Genomic DNA, 22,670 nt, shown 5'->3' with positions numbered 1-22,670 from the left:
CAAAAATGTAAGAAGGGAAGAAGCAAGGTGAGACATTAAACTAAATCAGCTTGAAGTGAATAGGAAAGGAAAAACCACAATAAGAAATAAAAGATCCCTACTCCTGAAAAAAAAAAATAGCAAAGAACAAAAAGTAAATTCTCAAACACAAGGAGGGAAAGTGCATTAGTGAGGTGGATGCCAGGGAGGGGGCCACCAAAGAAGAGTGGCCTTGGGGAGAAAAAGAGAAGGGGACTCAAGGGCAATGAGAAAGAAACAAAGTGAATAAAAAGACTCTGTCATGGGGTCATTTGGGATTTGGGTCACAACTCTACTCCAAAAGGACACTGTGATTGGAGAAGGGCCACTTAACCTCTCTGAGGCCCAATTTCCTCCTGCAATTTTTTAACCCAAGGAACAGGGTTTGATGATCTAAGGATCTCTCTAGGACTTCCTTAGAACACTCTACAAAAATAGCTCCCCTGAATCCAGCCCCCTTTCTCTTTCCACTTCAGTTGCTGACCTGTGGGGGCTCTATCCAGAGGGTAGAAATAACTCTGAGGAAGAAAGGAGAAAAGAAAGACCAACATGTAGTAGCCACATAGGGCACAATCAGAAATGAAGAAAGTCTGTCTGACAGCTGTCAGAGGGGAGAGTGTGGGGAGAATGGATGAAAGAAGGTGAAGGGATTAGCCAAAGAACATACATAGCCCATAGTATATACATAGCCCATGGACACAGGCAACAGTGTGGTGATGGCCAGAGGGAAGGGGGGCCAAGGCTGGGTTAAGGGGGGCAAAAGTGAAGAAATGGGGATATCTGTAATAGTGAAAATAAAGGAAAAGATGAAGAAATAAATAGATAAAATCTTACAGAAAAAAAGACATTGAAATATAACAAAATAATTGCATTACCCATGGCATAGCAGGCATAGTGCCAATTAAAGTTTTCTTTTGTTATATTACATATTTATTTTATCTTTATGCCATTGTAAATGGTATTAAGTATCAAGTCTCAATAAAACTTTTAAAACAAAGACATGGCATCCAAGTGGATGGGCAGGAGAAAGCATGCGAGTGAATAGGTCAGAGAAGGAAAAATATAGCTATGTGCCTCCAAAGAGAGAAAACTAAAAACTAAAATAATCTCATTGGAAAAGGCATCCAAGATCCTCTGGAGCCGGGACTTTCAAAACAAAAATCTACAAACAAGGGTCTATAACAGGAAAGTCCTAACAAAAAAGGAGAAAGTAGTGAAGTTTTGCAACTGCAGTGCCTAGCATGCTGGTAGGTTACAAATGGGTTCCTGTTGTGACTATCTGGCCACTGGGCTACAGGATATACACAGCCCCGTGCATTTCTCACAATCGGCAATGTCTCCACTAAATAATAACAAAATAAAAACATTGCTAATTATCTTCTTAGAAGTGGGAAAGAACCACCTATAAAAGCAAAACTAAAAGGAAATTCATACCAAAATAATTAGAAAGAACTAGCAGCAGCTTGTTACGTTCAAATACACTGAGTAGCCAGATTATTATGATCTCTAAATGCATAATAATCTGGCCACTTAGTGTATATCCTATACAATAAAAGGCTAATATGCAAATTGTCCCCTCAACCAGGAGTTTTACCAGCAGGCAGGCGGGCCAACCACCCATGTCCCCTCTCCCTGGCCAGGCTGGCCCGACCCCACCCATGCACGAATTCATGCACCAGGCCTCTAGTATATATATATATATATATATATATATATATATATATATATATATAATCTACACACTGAGTGGCCAGATTATTATGTGTTCAGAGATCATAATAATCTGGCCACTCAGTGGATATACAGGGGAGAAAGCAGAGCTCCCTGCTACAAGGCACCGCTAAAAATAGATGATGAAATCCTTATTATTTGAACTGGCAGGCATCTTAAAGGTTAAGACAGAACTGGAAACTGGTTTTGCAGTTCTGTGTGTCTGGTGCGTGCCTCCTGCTGGAGTGTAGGCTCCTGCCGACGGGACCGTACCAGGTCACATGGGGCTTAGAGTCACCTCGTAGTACACTGTAGCTGGTAGAGTGTAAACATGCAATTCATGTTTGCTAAATGAATGAGGGTTTTAGCACATTTCATTCAAACGTTCATTTTACAAATGTCCAGAGAGGCAGAGAGTAGGGCCCAGGCGTCCTGGCTGCCAGTTCGGATCTCATTGCACTCCTCTGCATCCGTCCTTTGCTCCATGCCTCCTACCAAAGAGCAAACACACAGAACATCTGGAGCACAGTGTGGCCCAGGAGCTAAGTGCACGCCACAGGCTCTGGCTCGCTCACTCTCTGGGGTCTTGAGCAAAATCATTTCTTTCTGAGCCCCAGTTTTCTGCTCTGTGAAATGTTGTGATTGGATCAAATCATTTAAGTGACTTCATTGAAAGGGCCACGTAGAGCGGGACCCTACTGCCAGGAAAATCTCTGGGACCAGGCGGGTTTTCAAAGGAAATCCAGACCTGAGACCTGCTTCCAAGACCTCTCACAAGGACCATCCGTATGAGCACCAGGTGATGAGTGAGTGTGTGCAATGTAATTTTGGACATAGCTGAACAGTGTTTACTTTTTTTTTCATACAAGGAAAAGAGCTACACACTTGTTTATGTGTCTGATTTTTCTTTGGGGCGTGGCAAAGAACGCTCAGGAAGGTGAGTTTTGAAGGATTTTTGTTAGTTATCTGAGCTTTTTGTTTGTTTATCTGTTTGTAAATTTTTTTTATTGATTTTAGAGAGGAAGGGAGAGAGAGAAACATCAATGATTAAGTGATCATTGACTGGCTGCCTCCTGCATGCCCCCGACTGGGGTTTGAGCCCACAACCTGGGCATGTGCCCTGACCTGGAATCAAACCATGACCTCCTGGTTCATAGGTCGACACTCAACCACTGAGCCACGCTAGCCAGGCAGTTATCTGAGTTTTAATAATTAGATTTTTGATTGTACACAAAAAGCTAATCAGTTCCTCTCCAGTTGTCTTAAATGGTGAAGCCAGCTTTGGCTTTCTGTCTCTCTTTAGGGCTGTGGACTAATATAAAGGTTGTGTTTCAAAAAGAAATAAACTTTCAAAATAATCACTGTTCAAATATTAAATACTAAAAACTCTGATTTATCTTTGTGTCTGAAGGAAACAACTCCAAGCCTACCCTCTCCAGACTCAGCAGACAGGAGAAAGGCCAAAGGCAGCTGCCAAGGGGACCGCAGTGCGTGTGTGTGCCTGGCCGCTCCCCTGCCCTGTCCTCCCTTCCCCTGGTCTCTGCGCCTCCTCAGCTCACACAAAGGCCTTGCAGGATTAGCTGCTCCAAAATAGCCGTAGGTAAAGGCACCACCTGTCCAGAAGATTAAAACGCTTTATCTAGAGGCTACTCTTTTCCTCCTGCAAAACGAATTCTCTGATTCTGACTCTCCTCCATATGCATACTGAATTTTCCTTTATTTCCTACATCAGACAAAAGATGCATTATTCCTCTTTCATCTCCCTCTCCCTCTTTATTTGTGATCCCCAAAGCAGTAAGATCATCAAAGCAACCGGATCATCAAAGTTGTGTGTGTGTGTGTGGTAAACTCTTAAGAGAAGTATTTTGAATCATCTATTTCTAGATTGTGAGTAAAATGAGGCTTGCGTTTTCACCTGAATTCTTCGAGTCTTGTAGTTCAATAAATGAAATAAACCCTTCATTTGAAAAGGGTTTTTTAATTTGCAATATGCTGTTATATCATTGGACATTCAGATACATTTATGTTATTTTATTTTATTATTTTTTCCAGCATCATTTATCCCCTCTATGCCATCTTTCACCTCCACCATCCCCCGCAATCCATTTTGAGGAGCAGATATTACTGACACATGAGTATCATGAGTGCGAGAGTTTGCAGCCGAAGAACACACATCTGGTGGGAGGAAGCTGTGACTCTAATCTAATGATCCCACTTCCTAAGTTAAGGCTCAGTGAAACAATGTGCCTCTGTTCTTTTTCAGTTCAGAACAGAGAAATGGCTTACTTCTTTCATATACATGCATGGAAGGGTTTCTCTCCTCTCCATCTCCTTTCTTGGTTCAGTATAATCTTACCAAGGAGTGAACATCCAAGAAACACTGATAATGCCAACCCTTCCTAGTGTGAAGAGAGCAGGAGAACGAGGGGCGATTTGACCCCACAGTGCTGACATCTCTGTGCTCGGATCTGAAGTTTGCCACTATCTTTCTTACGTGTGTGACCTGAAGTGTCCTGATTCAGGTTCACTTTTCCTATCAAGTTTCTTGGACTGTGTTTACAGCAAGGATTCCTGTCTATGAATTTGGATTAATGGAGGTGTTAGGAATCTATCTGATTTCCTTTCAGGGGGGCAAATGGAAGTTGCTTCTTTTCTGAAGGGAGCGAATGCAGATATGAAAGTGAGCGCCTTATAGGGATTGGCAGCTGAGAGTAGTGGATTCAGTCTGAGCAACTGGATCAAACATAGCAGCCCCTCCAAGGAGCCACAGCTAGGTAATCTCCCTCCCCTCCCCCCCCCACCCCCCTCCCCCCACCCCCACTCACAGAGGTCAAGTGTGCATGTGTGTGTGTGTGTGTGTGTGTGTGTGTGTGTGTGTAATTTAAAAAGACCTTGGATTCATCTAAGAAAAAGCATTCTGATTGTCTGAAAACAGAAAAACAAGAACTTAAAAAATATAGTCTCTTTATAAAAGAAACCTCAAGAAGATGGAGAGGAAGGAGAGAAGCTTTTCTGCAGATTTCAGAAAACCCCCTAACAAGAAAAGGAGGAGCAAGCCCGTTAGCAGTGTTCCCAATGATCTCTCAGGATGTTCTGCCTTCTGCCACTGGGGCTGCCAGGAATAGAGGCTCACTCCATGAAATCTGGACAGGGCTTTTGTTTCTCTCCCCTGTCAACCTGCACCAAAGGCTAACCTGACAGATCCAAGGTTCACGTTTCTCCGACTCACAGTGAGAAAAACATGCAGGCCATTTGAAAGGTCAAAGGGGAAAGGCCTCAGAGACTGAGGAGTATGGAGAGGAGGAGGCATGGCAAAAAAATATTAGCTCCTTAATCATTTGGGTGGGGTTTTGTACTATTTTTCCAAAATGCCCATATCTAGACAGCCTCCTCTGCTGTAAACCTGCCATTTCAAACAGGGAACCAGAACTGCTCTGGATCCCTTAAAGCTGAGTATCAAAGTCCACTCACTCACCAGCAGCGGCTCCATCCTGCTTCCTGGTGACTGCCCGTCATCTGTGCTCCACCACAAAGCTCATGGTGGTGCCGTCGAAGGAGGGGGGCGCGATGATCCTCGGCCCCAGGGGCTGGGAAGTGATGCTGATGACAGGTTTGCCGTGCAGCTGGGCGAAGCCCTTGGCCCCCACCAGCTGGGATGTGGCTGCTGGGGCCGAGGAAGAAGCGGAGGTGGGAGACTGACCAGAGGCCATGAAGTACGGGGCCTCGGTGAACTTGGCAGCTGGCTCTTTGCTGGGGCTCTCTGCGGCCATCTGGGAGAGCTCACTTCCCCCTGGAGTATGAGCAACTGGTGTGGGCTGCAAGGCACTGGTAGGCAACACTGTGGGCAGAAACCCAGGGTAGATCATGTAGGTGGGTCCATAGGCCCCAGGACTCAGGGCCAAGGGAGGCACAGGGAGGGACATGGGAGCCACTGCTTGCTGCTGGGAGGTCATGGGCACATCCACATACTGCCCTGTCTCGGGGTCAAATAGTCTCCGGGTCATGGGCTGTACCGGTGTGTCCACCAGGTAGTACTGGCCAGTCGTCACATCCAGCAGCATCTTTCGCTGGGTCTGCTGAGGCTGTGGCTGCTGGAAGGCATCTGTGGGGACGGGAGCTGGGCCTGCAGGTGCTGGGGCAGGCATGCCAGGTGGGGAGAAGCAAAGGACCTGGGGCTGGGCCCCCTGCAGGGGGAAGGGCAGTGGCTGCTGGTGGTAGATAGCAGTGGGGGGATGCCCGGGGCTCTGGGGCCCTGAGGGGGCAGCTACCGACTGCCGTGGGTTGTCAGGTTTGGTAGGCCAAGCTGGCCGGCTGGTTCCACTGACCTGGGAACCTTTGGGGCAACTGGGGGCCTGACTGCGAGCACTCAGAGGGGGCAAGCTGCAGAGAGTGGCTGCAGAGGAGGCTGGGGCCCCCTCCCTCCTCGCCCCAGGCCCCGCTGCAGAGCTTCCTTTAAGGGGGATGGTCAGATAATTTTCACAGTCACTGTTGCTCTTTTCCAAGGTGCTGCCATTTTTCCTGGTGGGCACCTCATCAAGCGGTGCCCGGGTGGCCGGAGAGATCTTGAGGGACCGGAGTCCCTGAGACTTGCTGCCCTTTGCTGCTGCTGAAGGACTCTCTGGAGAAAGCCCTTGGGGGAACTTGCCAGCGACACCCCCAGTTTTCTGGACGCTGCTGGCACTCACCGTGAACACGTTCCTGTGGCTGGGGAGTGGCGGGAGGGGCTGCGGGGGCTGGGTTCTCTCCCCATCTTTGTGGACCGGGGGGATATAGAGGGATCGGGGCCGCTCCCTGGCCAGGTTCTCAAAGGCGGCTGCGCGGGCAGACACGCTCTCGGAGCTCGGGTTGGAGTTCCTCCGCTGCAGGCGCTCCAAGGGGGCCGCTCGCAGGACCACTCCGTCTTTGTGGCCTGTGCCCTGCTCTCCCACCTCACCCAGCCGTCTGGCCAGCTTGTCGGGGTCCCCCTCAGCACCGCCGCCGGCCCCTTCCCTCTCCTCACTCGCGATGAGCGACAGGACGTGGCTGTCCGTCATCAGGGGCAAGGGGTCGCTTTTGCGCTTCCACTCGTTCCGGTTGAAGCTGTACAGCTCCTCCATGGACCTCACCGCGGCCGTCAGCTTCTCCAGGGCGTTCCGCGACGGCTTGGGGCCTTTGCCCTCCTCCCTGGCCTCCTCGTCCTTGGCCTTCTCTGGGGTCTTCTGAGCAGAAGCCTTGGAGATGATCTTGAGCACAGGCAGGTAGGAGCCCTGCTCCGGCTTGTTGGGAGCGATGGTGGCCACGGGCAGCCTCCCAGATGCCCTGTGAACCAAGACGGTCCCTTCTGGCGAGGAGGGGTTCAAGCCGCCGCTGCCCCCTCCTCTGCCCAGGCCCTCCCTCGGCTCCCGGTCCATGCTGTCCTCCCTCTGGCTCACCACGGCCTGGCACGTAATCACCAAGGGGGACAGGGACCTGGACCCGCCAGCGGCAGCAGCCAGCTGCCTGGGCTTGGCCCCGCTCAGCCCCTGCTCGGGGGTCACGCGGCCCTTGTCCCCGCCGTCTCCCGACCCTTTGATGAGCTTCCTGACGTCTCTCACCTGGTGGAGGGGGCCCTGCGCCTTGGACTTGTCCCTGACGTCCCTCACCTGGAATTGGGGCACCTTTTCCAGGTTGTCCCCGCGGAAGAGCTTCGGTTGCCCCCTGCTGTGGTCCTCGGCGGTCTGGAGGAGGCCGGAGGAGCTGCCGCCGGCCAGTTGGGGCGTGAGCAGCTTGGCGATGCTGAAGTCCGAGGTGGGCTGCTGCACGCTGCCCAGCCGGATCTTGATCTCCGGGGCCGTGGCGGTGGCCTGGGCAGCAGGGTACTTGGTGGCCTGCTTCCCCGGCTGCTTCTCCCTGGGTGTCTGCTGGATGTTGGGGACAAAGAGACGGGACATGATGGTGGGCTTGCTGGCCGAGACCTCCCCGAGGTCAGCCCTCCAGTCGCCCCCTTTGGGGAGTTTCAGCTTCCCAACGGGGGCCTTGTCTTCCCGTTTCTCGGCCTCTTTCTCCTTCCAGGACCGGAATGCGCTGTTCTGACTGCGGAGGAAGATGCCCTTGACGGTCTCCGATGCGCTCTTTTTAATCTCACACACCTCCTCCGGGTGTCCGTCGGCGGCATGCCGGGCAGAGCCGGCCTGGCTCTCCCGGGGAGCACTGGCTTTGAAGATGGGGGACTTGGACCCCGCCGCGGACCCCTCGCCACCTGCATCGGACACACTGAGCACCGTGTACTCGGAGCTGGCCTCCGAGTGGCGGGAGCTCTGCCTCTGCAGGCCCCGGTCCCGCGGCCTCTCGCCTCCGGGGGCGCCGTCCAGCTCCTGGCACGCGCTGGACAGGTTCCGGTGGGACGTGTCCGTGACCTCGCCCCTCTCCATCTTGAACTCGTGCTCCCGCTGCATCTTCTTGGAGATGACATTCTTGAGCAGACTGGAGGCGAACTTGGACTTCTTCTGGGGGCCCTCGGCGCGGGGGGCAGGCTTGCTGCTCTCGGGGGTCTCCGAGCCGTCATCCGTGTACACCGAGCCGGGGCCCTTGCCGGAGCCTTTGGGGGCCCGGCAGGGCCCGGCGGGGGCGCTGGCTTTGCTCTCGCTGCGTAAATTCAGAGGCTCCAGAAGGGTGACCACGCGGGAGCCCGACTGGACCTGCTTCTGGAAACACAGAGGCGTCTCCACATGCTTGATCTCCCCCTCGACTTTGCTGACCACGAACTCCAGGGCCTTGGTCTGGGACTTCCTGGAGTGGATGCAGAGCTGGTCCGCAGCTGGCCTGGCCGCGCCGCCCTTCCGCAGCCCCGCCGCCACCGAGGCCGCGCTGCCCCGCAGCAGGCTCTGCTCCACCCGGGCCCCCACGCCCCCGCATTTCAGGTCCAGGAAGGTGGACCAACGCCCAAAGCCGACTTCTGAGAGCGTGGAGGACTCCCGGGAGCTGATGTTCAGAGCCTCGAAGTAGGGGTACGCCAGGCTCCGGAAGGCGCGGGAGGTCAGGTTACCCACCTCCTTGTCCGCATCGTCCAGTTCGCTCACGGCGCTGGAGGCCCCGCTGGAATAGTCCACCAGCTCCTTGGCCCGCACCGCCCCGCAGCGGGTTTGCAGGCGGGCCGGGACAGCGATGAATTTCTTTGCATGGTCCTGAGCCACGGCTGCAGCCGGGTCTTGCTTCAGGGGACTTGAACGCTGTTCGGCAGCTGTGGAGACGCGGAGGCTCATGTCGCCTTCATGCTTGGCAGCATAGAGACTGTTTTGCTTTGCACGCACGTTGCTAGGCTCATTTATAGCCCGGGAAGTCGGTTTGATTGATAGGAGGATCTGGCTCGCTGCACTCCCACAGCTGCTGGCGGCGGCGGCTGCCCCTGCCACTGCCTCCGGGGGCTCCGGCAAGGGCTCGGGCCCGGGGGCAGTGCCAGGCCCGGGGGGTGGGGGCGTGGGGCCGCCGTCAGAAGGGCCGCTGCCCACTTCCGTGCTGCTGGTGTCTCGGCCGCTGCTGCTGCTGCTGCTGCTGCTGCTGCCTGCGCCCGGGCGGGCAGGGTCACTGCTGAAGGGGCTGGGCGTTCGGGTGGCGTTGGTGCTGGGAGTGGTGCTGAGGTAGCAGCTGTTGTCCTCCTCTTCGGTTGGGGTGGTGATGTCCCCCGGGGTCTCGTCGCTGCCACCAAAGGAGGCATAGTCCACGAAGGAGTAGATCACGTTGTTGTCCTCGAAATCCCAGCGGGAGGCGAGCCCCACGTCGAAATCCATGTCCTGCTCCACCTCGCTCAGCTGGATCTCGTGGGTGGTGATGTAGTGGGCCTCCTCGTGGGTTGGGGGGCCCCTGCTTCCCTGGGACTTGGCAATAATGTCCCTGCACTCTGTTCCATCTTCTCCCCCCGCTGCTCCGCGTCCCCCTCCACCTCCACCTCCTCCTGCCTTTCCCTCTCCCACCCCTCCCCTGGGCTGGCAGCCCCCTGCGCTCTCACCACTGTCGCTCTCAAAGCCTAGAGAGGAGGACGAGGTGGCCAGCGCCCCTGTGGATGTGCTGGCTTCATCCTTGAGAAGGCCACCTTCGGCTTTGTCCACCGGGGAGGAGGAGGAAGGGGAGGAGGAGGAGGAAGAGGAGGAGGAGAAGTTGCTGCCCTCCTCAGGGCCGGAGAGCTGGGATCTGGTGAGCTCCAAAGAAGCAGGGTTCCTCTGGGGGGTCGGAGCCTGGCACTCTTGACTGCTGGGCTCGTCTTGGGCTTTCTCCTCGGGGCTCCTAGAGGCTCTTGGACCCCCAGGTGCGCACTCCGGGGTCCGTTCCATGGCCCGGGGCCTCTCCCTCTGCACTCCGGCGGAAGCGCACATCTCCACATAGTTCGCTTCTTGCTGGGAGGAGGCTGGTGGCTCGGGCAGCGGCTGCAGCTGCTGCTTTAGCTCCTGGCTATCTTGAGCTCCGCTCACCCCGTCCCCCACCTCCCTCCGTCTGGCCTGCGGATTCGGCTCGGGAGCAGCGGCTTCCATTCTGAGCCCTCGCCCAGGTGTCAGGGACAGGAAGAGACAGTGGTGAGCGCTGGGGTTGTCCTGGGCCCCTCCCTGGCCCCGGAGGGGCCGCAGAGTTGCCCGGAGCAGGGTCCTGCGTGCCTGGACTGGCCCCGAGGCTGTAGACACCGCCGCCCGTGTTGCCACCACCTCCCAGTTCTTCAGCCCCTGTGGCGGGGCCCAGGCAAGGCTGAGGGAGGTGGGAAGGCTCCCGGATGGGGGGGCAGAGGTGGTCTGTGGCTGGGGGGCTGCTGCTCGGGCCGAGACTGTGGCCACCTTCCTGTAGCTGAGCTGTCCTGTCCAGTTGTTCGCTGGGCACCGTCGGCAGCCATCGGCCATGGAAGGAGCAGCATCTGTAGGTCGACCCCCGGGCTCCCAGGAAGGGAAGGAAAGTATGTGCAGTTTCTTGCGAAGCCTCGTCCTTTCCCTGGATGGGGCGAGAGTGGGTCACGTCATTCCAGAAATATTTTTAGTGTCTATTCCCTAGCCCTAGTGAAACACACTTGAGGGTACAGAGGAGGCTCTAAGATGGAGAGAGAAAGTTGAGGGTGGAGGAGGCATGAGGGTTCTCAACCAAATGTCCTGTGCGTCTATCATAATGGTGTCTGAGAGGTGTGACCTTACCTGTCACTCACGGCCACTTTCACTCTCCTCTGATTCAATGGGTTCCCTCGCCACCTCCCCAACCTCCCCCCTCCCCGCCCCTTAAATAAAATCCAAGCTCTGCATTGCATCTCAAATCCACTTAAGGACAATCCACAAGGATTTCAAAATCTCCCTTGGACATATGGTAGGTTTCATGTTTGCCTCAAAAGCTAAGCATTGTCTTCTCGTTCACCTCAGATCAGATGAATTCTGATAAGAAAACTTTTCATAGGAGTAAAACATTCCATCCCCTTTTCCCAAAAGTTACACTCCATGAAACCTAGTCTGTTTGTTTCAAAATAGGAAGAGTCCCTTCTAGAATCCTCACTGTGCTGACTTGAAGTACAAAAGGGCAATTTTCAAAGAATTAAAACATAATGCTTTAAATAAACTTTCATTTTAGTCACTAAAAAGGAGCGTATGAGACCAAAATTGACACTACTTCAACTCCCAACAATATCCAATCAATCTCAAAAAAAAAGTTCCCTGAACTTCTAAAACCGTGACAAGACAATAAACCTCCAATTAACTGTGGCCTGAGCTGCAGCCTCCTGATTCGGTTTCGCTGGCTGAATGCCAGCCCTGCAGGGCACCGAGTCAAGAGGCTCGAAAGAACAACGGACACACTTACCCTTCAGGAGTACAGTGCTGCCTGGAGGGGGGTTCAGAGAGGAAATGTGACCCGCTGGCATGCCCCCTGGACACGAAGCCAATGTCCCAGTTCACTGGCTCCGAGGTACATCCATTTCAAACAGTTCAGTGGCGGTGCCAGGGAATTTGCCAGGCAGCCCACGATGGGGGCTCTTTGCTGGCCATTTTCAGGAAAGATCCCTTGGGTGTTATCAGTGGAGAACAACGACTCTTAGTTTTGGTGAGATCTGGCCCTCATCACCTGGCAGGCCCAGTTCCACCACTATACATAGTCTGTGTGTCACTTATGCCGATTGAATAAAGCACTATTTTAAACATCCACATTTGTGGGGAACAAAAATAACTCCATCAGCCATTCCCTTCCAACATGAAAGCCACCCCCGCACAGAGAAATGTTCCTTCCTCTGTTAGGCGTGGGGGTGGGTATGGAGTGGGAGCCCCTAACAACCGAAGCGTTTACCTTTCCGTACTCAAGAGGTGGACAGCACAGCCCTGCCACCGTCCGCACGACAACTCGGATCTGCCCACTTCATTGCCATTAAAAACACTACAGAGGGAAAGACTGGACATATCAAGTATCGCAATGTGGGTACGAAGCCAGAGTGCCAGGTGAAGGCAGTGAAAGAGAAAAAGCAAGAGAAAGAAACAGAGAGAGGGAGAGAGGGAGGGAATGAAAGAAGAGAGAGAGAGAGAGAGAGAGAGAGAGAGAGAGAGAGAGAGAGAGAATCTGCCAAATTTGTGATCAGCTTTTTCATTACAGAGAACCACGTTTAGTGACACAAAATCCTGGATTCTCAATGATAATGAAAATGTAAAAATAATCACCGTAACTAAGACATATAGCACCTACTTTATGCAAGATACTATTTGAAGCACTTTAAAATGTGCATATTAATTTATTTCATTCTCAAAACACCATAACGAGTTAGGTATAATTGCTGTAGTGATTTTATAGGCAGGAAAGCTGAGGCACAGAGATGTATGGAGCAGAATTCAAACTCAGGCAGCCTCGCGCCAGAGGTTGAACCTTAACGGTTATGCTACAGGGCCTTGCTGACGTCCATGCTCAACTGCTCTCTACGGTATCCTGCTGCTCAATTAGAAGGGAGCAATGCATCCACTGGGCAACTTCATCTACATGACCGTAAATAAGTCACGTAACTATATCTTGGTTGTGTTTTCCTTTTTTTATATACCATCAAACTGTGTACACATTATGTACTCACGGATGAAGGAACCTGACACTATAAATAAAATGAAATAAAATATAATTAGCTCTTTCAGGCAAACAGTATTTTTAATGTCCCATTTTAATTTTGCTTTGAGACCTTAAACAATAAACCCTGAGCACTGCCTCAAAACACTGGGCCATCGCATACCACAGCTGATGGAAGGCAGTGTTTCTGTCCATCAAGGCAATTATAGTCTAAGGAGGAATTTTTCCAGCACTTTCCATGTGGCCCTGTCTGTCATGACAACTCGAACAGATTTCAGTAGTTTCCCTCCTTGCATTTGGCAAAGTACAACATTGGATGGTCAGATGCCTTGGATACAGTGCATATTTGCTTAATGCCCAAGTTCTGGAAACCTACTTCCAGAGTCTAACTTCTTTCAGAGCATACCCCTAGCCAAAGTTCCCCAAGAGACAAAGAGAGAAATTGTCCTAAAAGAGCTACTTACCTCCAAAATACCTGTGTGGCTCCTTTCTTCTTTTCTATCTCAATGAATGCCAGTGTAGGAAAAAAAAATTGTAGGGAAATCTTTTTCAAATAAAGTCAATTTTAAAAAAAGTAGGGTTTAATTCAAAACACAAATTCTATTTAAAAATCAAAGAAGCACGGAATTTGGAGTAGGACAGACTCTATGAAACTATGTTCTTAAAAAAGGAGAGAGACTCCTTAGTGGAAAAACAATGACCCATTGAAGGGTAAAGTAAAAGAATTATTCAAACTGTCTGCTCTCTGGAGCTTTCAGAGTTTGGGACAGTATATGTTACTATGAAATACTCTCAGTTCTCTTGAAATAGTTTGCAGTCATTGGGTAGCCATGGGGCCTTTTATTCCTTAATACGACTATAGTCATTTTTTTTTTTTACAGATGAAGTCAGTGATTGCCTACCTGATCTCAGCTCTTGAGCAATTAATGGTGACTAATGTCACAGGCATTAACCCATGTTACACAGGCACATTTGGTAGAACAGGCAAGGTATATTTGGTAGATAACTTTATATGGGAATTCAAAGAGCAATGAAAGAAATGACTCAGTGTCATTATTTTTAATCTGTGCAGAGAAAGTTTTTTGGTGTTCTCTGAAAGTCTTGTGAGATGGAATTATAGTGTGGAAACTTTAATATGATTAAAGAAATTAAGAATGAAGGCCAGCCCTGGTTGGTGTGCTCAGTCGTTAGAGAATCAGACCATGCACTGAAGGGTTGAGGATTTCATTCCCAGTCCATGGCATGCATCTGGGTGCAGGTTTGATCCCCAGTCCCTGTCAGGGTGGGTGCAGGAAGTAACCAATCCATGTGTCTTTCTCACCTCTCTCTCTCTCCTCCTCCTCCTCCTCCTCCTCCTCCTCCTCCTCCTCCTCCTCCTCCGCCTCCTCCTCCTCCTCCTCCTCTTCCTCCTCCTCTCTGTCTCTCTCTCTCAGCATCTCCCTTCTCCTTCCCTTCAAATCTCTAAAAATCAATGGAAATATATCCTCAAGTGAGGATTAACAAAACAAAACAAACAAAAAAATGAATGAAGACCAGATATCCACCAACTGGTAAAATGGTATGATTATATTTCAGGTCTCTGACAGTGGCACAATCTAATAGACAAATTCAAAAGGAAGAACAGTTTATCAGAGATAGATGACTAGACTAGAAATGAAGAGGTAGGTTTAAACTCTGACTCAAACTAGGAGTTAGATAAAAAATTGTACCAAACACAGACATTCTCAGGATTCTCTGAGGTGCAATCGGAGATATTTGATTGCACCCCAGATGGCTTTAAATTTTGTGTAAGGCTTTCAATAGACACCCACACACCTATTTTCGCACACTGATGTGAAGAAGCCTTTTCTGTTGGCCACTGCTTACTGCTCAGTGTAGCCAGCTACTTCTTAGGTAGACACACCTAAGAATTACTTCCAAAGGAAAGACACCATGGTATTTGATTTTTACCAGGGGTGCCAAAGAGTGAGTGTTTACTTATTGAGGTACATGTTTTAAATATTTTAGCTCATTTAACCCTCCCCCAAAACACTTGAGAGAGCAATTGTTACTCCCATTTTATGGATAACAAATTGAGGTTAAGTGAAGACATGGACACGGCATGACTTTTCACAATTAACTGTTGCTGGAGCCCTGACTGTCCAGCTCTGAGTGACTGAAGCCCACACTCAGTTGATGATTGAGCACTCAATCCACGAGGTGGAGGTCACAGGCTCATGCGCACTGCTGGCCAATTAGCTATTCCACAATCTCAAGCAGCTGCCTGCACAGGGGACCAGCTGGTCACCATGGAATCCAAGGAAATGAAGTAACAGGATTAGTGTAAAACCATCCCTGTGAATAGAAAACAACATGTACCACGAAGATGAATAAGTAGCACTGTCTTCTGGTGCAAAGAAGAGCACGTTATTGTAGAATCACACCATGCACTTTGCAGACGCAACCCCTTAGCTATGCCCTTAAAACTTGGAAGGGCAGGAAGGAACAGTTCACCACCAGAAATAAAACTTTGACGCTCAAGCCTGCATACAGAGGGCAGAGGTGGTGCATAAAAGGTTCTTTACTTTTCCCCTGGAGTCAGAATGCATATGAAGGGGTTCCTCAATCTGCTCTCCCTCCTCCCTCTTTCCTTCTCTCAGTGGTCTCCTAGGCATTTTGCCCTCCTTTTCCCCAGCCCCATTCCTCCTTTTCTTTCTCGTGATGATAGTTTTTATCTGATTCTCTCTTGAGAGAGTGGTAGAGGTTTTGGTGTTTCAGATCTTACTGGATAAAGGAAAATTATCTCTTCCAGACCAGCCTCAAAGTGAAACATTGACAGAACAAATACATTTTCCTCTATGTAATACTACATTTTCCTCACATGCAAGTGGACTGTGTTACCCTAGCTTGCAGCAGGCAGGGTCCTAGAGGGGTGTGGGGAAGGGTACCTCCTTGGTCTAGGACAGCAGGTCAGGGGAGATGCCACAAAAGGCTTTAACTGTAAGTTTTCCAAATTGGTATTGAAACACAATTTCAATAATGAGTCAATTCCGCTGCCTATCTACAGAATAAAATGAATGGCTTATTTCTGTGATTTGCAAAGTTTTTTCTTTGCCTTTTAATTCTTGATATTGCATTGTCAAATCATGATTCATTTTGTTACTTAGGAAAACATGTCATCTTTCCACATTTCTGATTTCAGTCTTCAGCCATTTTAAACATGAGCCTTTAAGTTATACTCAGTATTTTATGTTTCAGATTTCCATTCCCTATGAATATGTAGAATTAAGATCTTGTTTCTTTTTTTGCTTCAGATTTCACATTCGAACCTGCTCAAAACTCAAGTACTAAAATGAAAAATAGAAAAATAAGCAACTTTTTAGAAACAAATCTGACAGTTTCTATCTAGCATACAGAAGAAGAACATTAGGGTTTATAATAGTATGTGTACAGGGATGTTTATTGAAGCATGTTGTGTTAGAAGAAAATTAGAAAACATCTAAATATCAATCAAGAGGAATGCTTGATTGGTTACAATGGATGGATGCTATGTCACATCAGGCAGATATTAATTCTGCAGACGTTAAATGAACAGAAACATGTATTCCAATCTTGAAATAATTCCCTTGAAAAGAAAATTACAGAATAAGATATGTCAGTATGATTGGATTTCAGAAACAACCATAATATAGCTTATTAAGTGAACATGTAGTTGTATCAACAGAAAATACATAGACGTATTAACACCAAACTAACATTGCTTTTGTATATGTGGGAAAGTAAGATTGAACAATTATTAAATTTCCTTTATGCCATTTGGTGTTGCTTGAACTGTTACAGTACACATGTTTTTCTTTTATAATAGAAAAAATAATTTTATTTTGGAAAATTTTTATTTCCTCTATAGTCTTTCCTTAAATTAAACCCATTCCACTTAGAATTGAAGCAAAGGCAACTCATACTAGGGTAGACCAAAGTGAACTTTGCTTCCTTCTTTTATTAATGTAGGAAATTAAGCTCAAGAATTTCAGTGACTTACTGAAGGTCACACAGCTATGAGTAGCGGAGGAGGACTAGAATTCATTTCTCCTGATCCCCAATTCAGTGCTTCTTCCTGTGTTGCTCAAACTTTGTCATCAAAGTGACCAAAGGGTAAAGGAGACTGAATTGCTTTCTCAAAAAATGAGGGTGTGTTCTCTAAAACAGCAAATAATTTGTTGTGGCATTATGTTTTACCTTAAAAACGAATGCGAATTAAATAAACAAACTACTGCCACATGCAATAATAGAGATGAATCTTTCTGGAAAAAGAAGAAAGCTTCAAACAGAACATACTAAATGATTTTATTTATATAAAACTCTAAAACAGGACAAAGTAATCACTAGTGTTGGACGTCAGGATAGTGATTGCTCTGGTGATGGTGTCAGAGGAGGGGCAAGGGGGGTTTCTGCAGGGCTGGAAGGTTCTGTCTTCATCGTGGTACTGGTTACATGGATCATTCACTGTGTAAAAGTATATCACATTTGTCATTGTTCACGCTTCTGAATATTTGTTATAAAATATGTTCATTAAAAATTAATATGATTTTTAGAACCATGAATACCCACATCTATTTTCATACACATTTTTCTAAAAAATCTTAAAATAAAGTTGATAGTTTATTAAAATATGCAGCATTTATTTTGTCCCTTCACATACTCCTTGGTACACTCCAGAGGTGTCCATAGCCCTGGCTTTGATGAGAAGCATGATGTCATGGCCATCTCTGGCTGCAGCAGTACATCAGAATATTCCGGGACCTTCAACCAAGTGTTCCAGCTGCATTGCAAGAGTTTGAATAATGATTCCACTTTTCCTACCCAATCGCTGAGGACAAGGAATTTAACTTCCCTTTATCCCAATAGGGTTCACCTTGATAGGGTTGTGAGGATTAAATTAGATAATCCATGTAAAGCACTTAGCAAAGAGATGGGCCCATAGTAAGCAAGGGATAAATGTTAATTATTGCTAACTATTGTTATTCTATGCAGAAATTTTAGCCCTTTCCCCACCCCTGTAACCAGGATACCACACTTTGCTTTATATGTATCAGATGCTCACTATTTTTTAATTGAATCAAGTCCAATGACTCCTCGTGGTCTATACGAGAAAGTCCATCTTCTTAGTTTGCATTTAAGTTTGTCCCCCATTTCAGCCTCCTCCTATTTTCCAGCTTCAGTTTCTCCACTGTCCTATATTAATCCCCACCCAATCACACAAGTCTAAAACCATTTCCAAGCATGCCTTGCATTTTTCTTTCTCATAATGTTTCTTTGCTGATGTCTTGCACTCTCCCCACTTCCAGAAATACCTTTACTCCTTCTTTGAACTTCCATAATTAAGACCGTGATTAAATTGATCTCCTATGGCAATGCCTCTACTCTGTTTTGATTCACAAACCCTTCGAGAATTTAACAATTTCAATTTGATAATTTTCTATCTTAGAAAAAATAGGTACATATATATAAACCATCCATTTTTTAAGGTTTTACAATCCCCCTGAATCTTGGTCAATCCTGCAAGTATGGTCTTGGACTACCAACACCGTGACAAAGTGACTCATTCTTGATGCCCATAGTAATTCCTCTCTGGATTATGGAAGTGTCCCCTGCCCCTTTTTTGGACATGTACTTTCATTTTCATGTCTTTTTTTCTCACTGCCAGAATGTAAGTATCTTGAGGATAAAGGCTTTGATTTATACATTTGTTTGTCCACAATGACTAAGCAGTATGCCTTGTATATATTTTTTTAATTGTGAGTCCACATTTTTTTTAAAAAGGTGTTGCTGGGCCAGAGTGGCTCAGTTGGTTGAGTGTCATCCTGTGCACTGAAAGGTTGCTGGTTCCTTTCCCGGTCAGGGCATATACCTGGGTTGCAGGTTTGATCCCTGTTCAGACATGTAAGGTGGGCAGCCAATTGATGTTTCTCTCACAACTCTCTCTCTCTCCCTCTCTTCCTCCCTCCCTCTATCTCTCTCTCCCCCTCCTCCTTCCTCTCTCTAAGCATGTCTTTCCTTGGGGGAGGATACATGTGTTGACTAACTGACCACTCAGGTGATCTCATCCTGGCCTATGGTTCTAAACACTTTACATTTGCTGGTGGCATCAATATTATGTCTTCAGCCTAGACACTGTCCTTCAATTTCAGATTCATATATCCCTTAGGCTTTATTACACTTTCATGTGGATATCCAATAGACATCACAGATGTAACATGTCAAGAAGTGAACTCATGGTTGTTTGCAACACCCTTTCTTTCCCTACCTAATTTCTATCCCAGTCTTTTTTCCGTCTCAATATTTGGCACTTAAGACCTAGTTTCTCCCTTTTACTCTGTTCATCCCCATTCCATTCTTAAATAAATGCTCTCAAATCAACCCCCAAAATATATCCCAAAGCTATTACCTACTCTCCATCTCCTGAGCCACCACTGGTCCAGATCCTCACCATTTTTACACAGCCTCCAAACTGATCTCCCTGCAACCTCTTTGTCCTTCTGCCATCCATTCTCCAGTTGTCAGAATGACATCTGCAAATACAAATTAGTGTTGCCACCCCATTTCTTAAAACTCTTCCCTTTGCACTTACCATGGGTGACCACACCCGCCTGGGACTTCGGGGCTGCTCACAGTAAACTCTGGTCATAAGAGTTCTCTCTCTCTCTCTCTCAATCTCTCTCTCTCTCTCTCTCTCTCTCTCTCTCTCTCAGCAAACTCTTCCTTGCCTTGGACTATCAATCCGTCTGAAAAATTCTTCCTCCCTTCCCCTGGCTCTATAATACCTGGCTTATTATCCTTCCTGGTTTAGCTTAATCTCATTTCCTCAGGAGAGCTTCCCTGACCACTCTGTCTAAAGTGGGCCGCAGAATGACCATGTATCCCATCACCCTGTATATTACATTACATTACAACCCAATTACTTTTATAAAATTGCTATCCCGACTTACTGCCATCTTTCGCACCAAAATGTAAACTCTCTGTAGGCAGGGGTCATGTCTGAGTTGTTTATTGTTTTAATTCCAACATCTAGGGAAATATAAGCTCCACAAAGGCAGAATTTTTCTTTCCTTCCTCTTTCTTTCTTTCTTTCTTTCTTTCTTTCTTTCTTTCTTTCTTTCTTTCTTTCTTTCTTTCTTATTTCTTCTTTGTTTTGTTCTCTGGTATCATCCCTGATGCCTACAAAAGGGCTTGCCACACAGTAGGCACACAACAAATTTTTGTTGACTATTGAATAAAGGGTGGGAACCCAGTAAATGCTATTTATCTATATTATTAAGTCAATCAAGAAATAAATTATTTAATTATTACTTTTGGATAACTAGAGAGAAACCAGCAAACTTATTTAGGGAGAATTCTCTTTAAATGCATAGCTAAAAATGATATGTAACTAATGCATCAAAGCATTGTGATCTATGGGTATTATTAATATACTAGAGGCCCAGTGCATAAAATTTGTGCATTGGGGGGGGGGGTGTCCCTCAGCCCAGCCTGCACCCTCTTCAATCTGGGACATCCCTCTCACAATCCAGGACTGCTGGCTCCCAACCACTCGCCTGCCTGCCTGCCTGATTGCCTCTAACTGCTTCTGCCTGCCAGGCTGATCACCCCCTAACCATTCCCCTGCCAGCCTGATCGATGCCTAACTGCTCCCCTGCTGGCCCAATTGCCCCTAACTGCTCTCCCCTGCAGGCCTGGTCCCCCCCAAATGTCCTCCCCTGCAGGCCTTGTCCCCCCCAACTGCCCTCCCCTGCAGGCCTGGTCCCCCCCAAATGTCCTCCCCTGCAGGCCTGGTCCCTCCCAACTGCTCTCCCCTGCTGGCCTGGTTGCCCCCAACAGCCCTCCCCTGCAGGCCTGGTCGCCCTTAACTGCCCTCCCCTGCAGATGTTGTCCCTCCCAACTGCCCTCCCTTGCAGGCTTAATCGCCCAAAACTGCCCTACCTGCTGGCCATCTTGTGTCCGCATGGGGGCGGCCATCTTGTGTGTTGGAGTGATGGTCAATTTGCATATTACCTCTTTATTATATAGGATTGTTTATAAATGGTAATATCCAAACTCCTTAGAAACACTTACACTCAAAACTTAACAAGCCATTCCTCTGTTATCTCATTAACCTTATACATTTGCTAAGTACCATACTTTTTTTAAATAATGCAGATAAACTTCCAAATACATTGTTACCAAATAATACAAATTCAGAATGAATAAATCCTAAAACAATGACTTTTGCTGATTATTCCACTGAACAGTGAAAGAGATAAATTCAGAACAGGCCTCTTTGGCACATTCCACAGCGCTTCATTAAATCAGTCACTGTCTCCAACACAACTCTTTGCTCTCTGTAGATTGGCCCATTCGATCATGCAAGAGCCTCCTGGGCCAAAAGACATCTCTGAATATATAGTCTTTATATTTAAAGGGGTCATTAGTCAAGAAAGACTGTTTACTTTAAGCTCAGAAAGCTGATCTTTCTGCCAGCAGCCATGGCTGACAAAGGGTGCAAGGACATCTGACTTTCACTGCTGAGCTTCTAGGCTTAGTGGGATTACCAAGGAAGGAGAAACCAGGCAGATACATTTCAGGCCTGCAGACCCTTCTTATATTTACAACAAGATGTTTTCCTAGTAACAGTTTATTTTGCTGAAAACATTTAAATAAAAACTTCCAGAGCTTCTTTTGTAAAGATGGGTTTGCATTCCCTAGTCAAGCACCTGCCTGACTTTAATGTGCTCTATTTTAGTCCCAATAAACATATATGCCCGTCCATAAGACTTGCGTTGTTCTCTGTATAATTACCACACGCACAGCCCCTAAGAAACCAGTAGGTGCAGAGGAGTTTTCTGGCCGGCTCTGGTGACCTGTCCTCTCCGTGTGCCCTCAGCAGCCAGCGCAGCCAACTCATAGGCATGAAAACCATTTCTAACTCAACACAGCACTTCCAATATGACAGCTCACAGAACACTCTCCCACTGACTTTGGAATATGTTCCCCTAGTTTTTATGTTTGTTTGTTTGTTTTTACTTTTAATAAGATCTTATTAACTTATTTATTTTTATTTTCATTTTCCCATCACCATTTATCCCCTCTCTGCCCTCTTCCACCTCCACCCACCTCCTCCTCTCCACAATTACCACACTGTTGTCCATGTCCATGAGTTCTTTCTCTTTTTTTCTCTGTTCCCCTAGTTTTGAAAGGTCTTTTCACCTAAGTGTTCTCCCATTGTCTTAGTGTGACTAAAGCAACCTTTGGACAATTCTGGATGAGATCAGAAATGCTCCTGAGTCACTCTGACCTTGTTTCCTTCTCTGTTCCTGGTGAATTCCAGTATCTGACAGGGAGACCCACCTTAACAATAATCAGACCTGAATTAGTACTTGGAACCAGGAGAGAGCTATCCTGTGGGCTTCTCACTCACTGAGGGCCATTTTAATTCACATTGAACTCACAGGCTCGTTGGGCTTCTAAGGCTGTGCTCACAGCAAAAAGCAGGAGAGGTCAAAATTAGAAATCCCTTCAATTGCCCATAAGTCTTATTTCAGGGTTTTGAATATACAGCCCTGTATAATATTATATGTGAACGTGCATAATTATGTGAAATATGTAATGTATAAGTGCATGTTTACTCAGTATATAGAAAAGGGTATATATATGCAAAATAATATTTTGTAACATTTTATTTCCCAGCTTCCCTCCCATTCCCACAGACAGAGTGGTTGAATTGACATTAAGCAAATGCATTTGAATGGAAGGCTCTTTACTGCAGAGGTGAGAGGCACCTTTTAGGCTCTAAGTTCTAACTTAAAGCTTTGCTCCTGTTGTATGCTTGAAAAAGCCCTTTTGGAACCAGCTGTGCGCCTTAGATATTGTTTCCATGGAAAAAATATTAATGAATAGCAACAGCTTTATTTTTTAAA

The 22,670-nt window shown here is 47.5% G+C and overlaps 1 protein-coding gene across 1 annotated transcript in view; it reads right to left on the bottom strand.

The window, feature by feature from the left end:
- Window positions 1–5,240: 5,240 nt before the first annotated feature.
- The window catches only part of LOC307102858 (uncharacterized protein C4orf54), a gene marked incomplete at both ends in the record, with an annotated part of 98,335 nt that continues 80,905 nt past the window's right edge, over window positions 5,241–22,670 (bottom strand). Inside the window, 3 exons of the mRNA XM_079776552.1 lie at window positions 5,241–10,656; window positions 11,506–11,571; window positions 11,986–12,072. Coding sequence (XP_079632678.1) covers window positions 5,241–10,656; window positions 11,506–11,571; window positions 11,986–12,072 — 5,569 coding nt within the window. The remainder of the gene's footprint in view (window positions 10,657–11,505; window positions 11,572–11,985; window positions 12,073–22,670) is intronic.

The sequence above is a fragment of the Cnephaeus nilssonii genome (genome assembly GCF_951640355.1).
Source record: "Cnephaeus nilssonii genome assembly, chromosome: 1".
In the NCBI taxonomy this organism is placed as follows: Eukaryota; Metazoa; Chordata; class Mammalia; order Chiroptera; family Vespertilionidae; genus Cnephaeus; species Cnephaeus nilssonii.
Note: the sequence above shows the minus strand (reverse complement) of the source record. Positions and strands in the feature narration are given on the sequence as shown.